Source organism: Lactuca sativa, chromosome 7 (genome assembly GCF_002870075.4).
Source record: "Lactuca sativa cultivar Salinas chromosome 7, Lsat_Salinas_v11, whole genome shotgun sequence".
NCBI lineage: Eukaryota > Viridiplantae > Streptophyta > Magnoliopsida > Asterales > Asteraceae > Lactuca > Lactuca sativa.
In genome coordinates this window covers 139,474,165-139,478,942 of record NC_056629.2, presented here as the reverse complement: position 1 = coordinate 139,478,942, position 4,778 = coordinate 139,474,165, and the positions used below count along the sequence as shown (strand labels likewise).

General features: G+C 40.2%; 1 protein-coding gene across 1 annotated transcript; it reads left to right on the top strand.

Moving 5' to 3' along the window:
• Nucleotides 1–2,480: 2,480 nt before the first annotated feature.
• Nucleotides 2,481–3,065, top strand: LOC111904903 (flocculation protein FLO11-like). The gene has a single exon (XM_023900610.1). It carries the CDS (start codon nt 2,481–2,483, stop codon nt 3,063–3,065), a length of 585 nt encoding a protein of 194 aa, XP_023756378.1.
• Nucleotides 3,066–4,778: the final 1,713 nt, after the last annotated feature.

The window sequence follows — 4,778 nt, the reverse complement described above, 5'->3', positions numbered from 1 at the left end:
TCGGGAACCGAAATGAACCGATCACTCAGTCTATTTCGGCTACGGAACTTTAAGAAACAGAAATGAACCGAACGATCGGCTTATTTCGCTTCATTTCTTTAAGGTTTATGTTCGGCTGTATATTTAGTACTTTTTTTTTATTTTATTTATTTTCTCTGCTTTATTTTTAAGACTTTATTATAATTATTTATTTTATTTTATTTTAATTTTTTTTAAAAACTCAAAAATCCAAAAATATATTTTTTTTATTTTTATTATTTTGAAAAGAGTTTTTTTTGTTTATTTTGTTTGAGTGCATGGTTCGCTTCTTTCTGTCCATTCTCTAGGTGTCGAGCATTTCATAACTACAAAAATTGGGGTGAGGCAGGTATGATTTTCTTATCTTGAACTAGTTAAGCGTCCCTAGAAGCATGCTGCTGCATGTAGACTGAAGCCTCAATGACTATGAGTGAAGCCTAATGAACTGATTCTACCTATCGGTTCTTCACAATCAGGCTGCTAAATTCACTTCTGTCTTGAGCTACCGTTCTCCTCTCAAATGAGTAAGGAGAGTTCTACTTTGTCAATCCTATTTAGCAGAGGTACTTTCAGTTCTTTTCCCCCTCCTCTAAAAAAAATTTCTCCATCACATATCATTTCATAAATGTAACCCTTGTTACTGTCAGACATAACCACTGAGGTCTATGATTACACAAACTCTGTGTTTATGATCTTGGATGCGTACACCACGTGCTAAGTGAAACCCAAAATTCAACACCTTTATAGAAGTGACGGTGAATTTTAATATTAAAGATTTGACTTGTTACCTAAAGAAGTCTCATTTTACTTTCTAGCGTGATCTTTATGAAATTGTCTAAAACCAAGACATTTCTTCCCAAAAGATCCAGTTTTGTTTTTGTTTTTGAGATTTCTATTCTAAATTCAGTTGCTTCCCACCTATCCAACCTACTTGTTCAACAGACCACATTGGTCTCACAAGGACCTCTTCCAACGTTCAGTCTTATGTTAAGCATCGAATTTCGGTTGAAGTTTAGCCACCCTCTAAAGCCTATGTTTAAAAAGAAGTGTTTCACTGTTTCTTAACAAACAGTCGATCGTATCCTCACGGGAAACCATACAAGCACTTCAAGTCTCTCTTGACTTTGAAGGAATAGATTTGTGCCCGGGATCCCCAGCTTTATGTCATATTTGACATGACTCACCTCCCATACACTTATCACTTTATTTCTTTTTCTTTGGCACACTAATTCACGAGAATCTTTATGATTTTCCACCACTCCTGAACGTGTTGATTATGAATTTTCATGATGTTGTTGATCATATGAGAAGTTCAAACCTATTTTTGGATAAGGGCGCATGAATTTGAAACGGCTCCTAATATCACGCCTGCTGATGTCTATCTAGGGAAACCAAGCTGTCACATCCCTACTTTCCACGTGCCTTTTTAGAGATTGTATCATCATTATAACAAGGTCTTTTCTCTTTCCTAGGAACCGTATATAAAGAATTTGTGACACTGTCCCATCTTATTACTTTCCTCAGAACTCTCTTAACTATTACCGGCAACATTCAACTGTTCATCTTCTTCACAAAGCTCGAAAATGGCGGATTCTTCAACAATTCAGGATCAAACTGCATCGTCATCCCTGCTTTCGATCAAGACCAACCAGAATATGATCATTCATATGACTCCATTCTTGTATGATCATTACATACTTCAAGTTGTGGAGTGCCTGAAGTATCCCCCTCTCGTAATCGCTCTAACTCAAGTAAAATCCGTTCCCATGTCACTCCTGTATCAAGTATACTCCACAGCCGATTACAACAAAATGATAGAGCGCATCTACTTTCAGATTCATACTCACAAAGCTTCGATTTCCAAAGGACGATTTTGCTCTCTTCTAGGGCTTGCAGTAGACGCCTCAGTGATCTCCCCAGAATTCATCACTACAACTCAATTGTTCAAGATGTTCTATTAGATGGGATACACTGAAGTCCTTACCACTTTTACCAAGTTCAAGAAATCATGCTTACCTCCATAGTGGAATGGGTTGCTCACCCTTCTTCACAAGGGGTTAGCTGAGTGTGTTGGTGGCTCTAATGGATCAAACAAATGTTTCGTGACGATCCTATACGGTATATACAACGAAATCAATCTGGACTATGGGTCTTTAATCTGGTCCCAACTGGTGCAGAGTTTGTCCTCCTCGACCAAGCATTCTGAGATTTCTTGTAGTCGCTTTTGCACCATCGTCGCTCAAAGGACAATAACCTCCCTCAATTTTCCAGTCATGAAGGACTCTCTGCTCTCCTCCATTTCATCCTTTCATACCAAAAAGATCCTCGTCATTGATCCAACCAAGTTTTTTCACAAAGGCTCTATTGCGGAATCTATGTACCGGTCTGTCTCTCAGGAAAGTAAACTCATATCTAAGTACAAATTGCTTCCTCCGACGAGTCCACGACAATTAACTCCAGAGATGCAAGTTGCCTTAGACGAGGTGGAGAAACCGGCTAAACGAGGAAAGAAAGCTATTGATAAGAAAGAAGCAACCGAAGAGCCCTCTTCTAAACCCTCTAAGTCAAAGAAAAGAAAAGCTGACAAGGGTGATTCCTCTGCTCCTAAGAAAAATAAGAAAATGGCTTGCAGAAAACTCACTTCTTCACCCTCACATTTAGACCCGAAGGATAAGCAGTCTGCAGGTGATGATGACGAAGAGCAACATAAAGGTTCACCTAGGGGTAATACACCTCCTCAGTCTCCAACTCCGAAGGATCTTGTTAATGATTCTGTTCCAACCCCCCCTCCATCTCCACCCAAGACAACCGTTCCGGTCACCGTTGCTCCTCCACCCCCATCTTCAACACCACTAGTTTCCACTATTGCTTCACCACCACCTGTAATTTCTACTCCAATCACTACCGCCCCATTACCACCACCCATTTTCTCCAACACAATCTTCTACTCTACACCTATCATCACTTCAACCATAGATTCTTTTGTCAATGTCAACACATCTGATGTGGGGGCAATGACTGAAGAACCTCCGAAAGTAATCACATAGCCTCTTTCACCAACTCCTTCTATTGATTTTAGTCTAGTTCTTGGAGGAGCTGATTTTGAATTTGATTCTACATACTACAGTCCCTACCAAATTCCCAGTGAGGAAGATGAATCTACTCCGGCAACAAAGCAGCACATAGACATTGTTCACGAAAAGTTTGATTGCCTGCTCGCTTTGACAACAAAGTATAATGATGTTGTTCTCAAAGCTTTCATGGATACAGCCCTGAACCAATATACAGAATCCGTCAAAAAATGTATTGCTGCAATCGATGATTCTACTTCTCTGTGCAAACGAGCCTCTTCTGATGTTAAAGATCTCATTCATGACTCCAAGGTTTTTCTTGACTCGTTTAAAGGTCATGCTGATTCCAATGTTGCCAAGCTCACAGAGTCCATTGATTCGCTTTCTCACTCTCTTCAAGCGGAGCATTTGAGACTGTTAGGTCTGACCTCTTTGCTGACAACAAGACTTTCTTGTCTTCCATTGACTCTCGGTTCGAAAAGCTTATTGCAGATCTTCTCATGGAAAGACAACTCAAAGATGATCTTGCTCAACAGACGGCGATTAATGTTATGTAGCAAGCAGCACTCGCCAAGGCCGAACACAAAATTTCCCTGTTGAAAACCTAACGGGCTGTTTTTCACAGCAGTGCTAGGGATGTTCTGTCTCGGTTACATACCCTGCTTCAGGCTCATGATCCTATTCTCACGCTCACTATTCGCAATCATTTGACCTCCAAACTTCTTCCCTATCTTGAACTCTTACGTGAAATGAAGGGTGTTTCGGAGAGAGTTGTTCCTCCGCAACAAGGAGGAGAAGAGAAGCCACAATCTATTCCTCTTAAACCGAAGGTCAAAACTGAACCGAAGGATAATTTATCTTCGGGTTCTGGTGTCAAAGAAAGGAAAAAGTGTGTTATTAGAGAAGATGATGAGGATGACGAAGATCAAGAAACTATTTATGACATCTTGAACCGAAAGAAAAAGAATGAGGAGGTAGATGAAACTCTTCAAGCAACTAAGGAGGCTGAGGAAAGAGAAAAGAAGAAAGAAGAGGATGATGCATTAAGTTGCAAGAAGATGTTGTTCCCTTCCTGGACAAGAGAAACACTTATCAGGGAGGCGATAGAGTTTCCAAGCACCTACTGGCTGGAGCCTGTAACCTCCTTTGACTGTGAAAATACAAGGGACTCGCAATTCGACATGTCGATTACTCGAAAGGCATTTGTTTTTCACTGTTTTGAGCCGACAGTTGACGTTCCTTCACCCCATCCCTCAGGTTGACCGTGAACTTATAGATTTTTATCTTGAGTTCAGTCAGCCTCAGTAACTGACCTGGAGTGCTCATAAAATTACTATGGTTAAGGTGCTGAAACCATCTTCTATGGGGAAGTTTATCAATGTTTCTTTCAGGATAAACCAAGGTTCAAGTAACTCAGTGTCTATTATCTCCCTAGCAAATCTTCCTAACTTGAATCCTCATGATTGGATTCTTTTCTTCAATATTTTGCTTACTAATGCAACAGAGTATGAAGCAATCATAGGACAGCTGAAAAGGATGTTGGCATCCTATATTCATGAAGTTGCAAAGATGGATCAAGAGGTGGCGACTGTCATGAGAAAGAAACCGACAGTGAAGCCAACTGTAAAGCCAGGAGATGTCAACAAAATGACTCTCGGTCAAATTGATCCTGCTCACCTCACACTAATG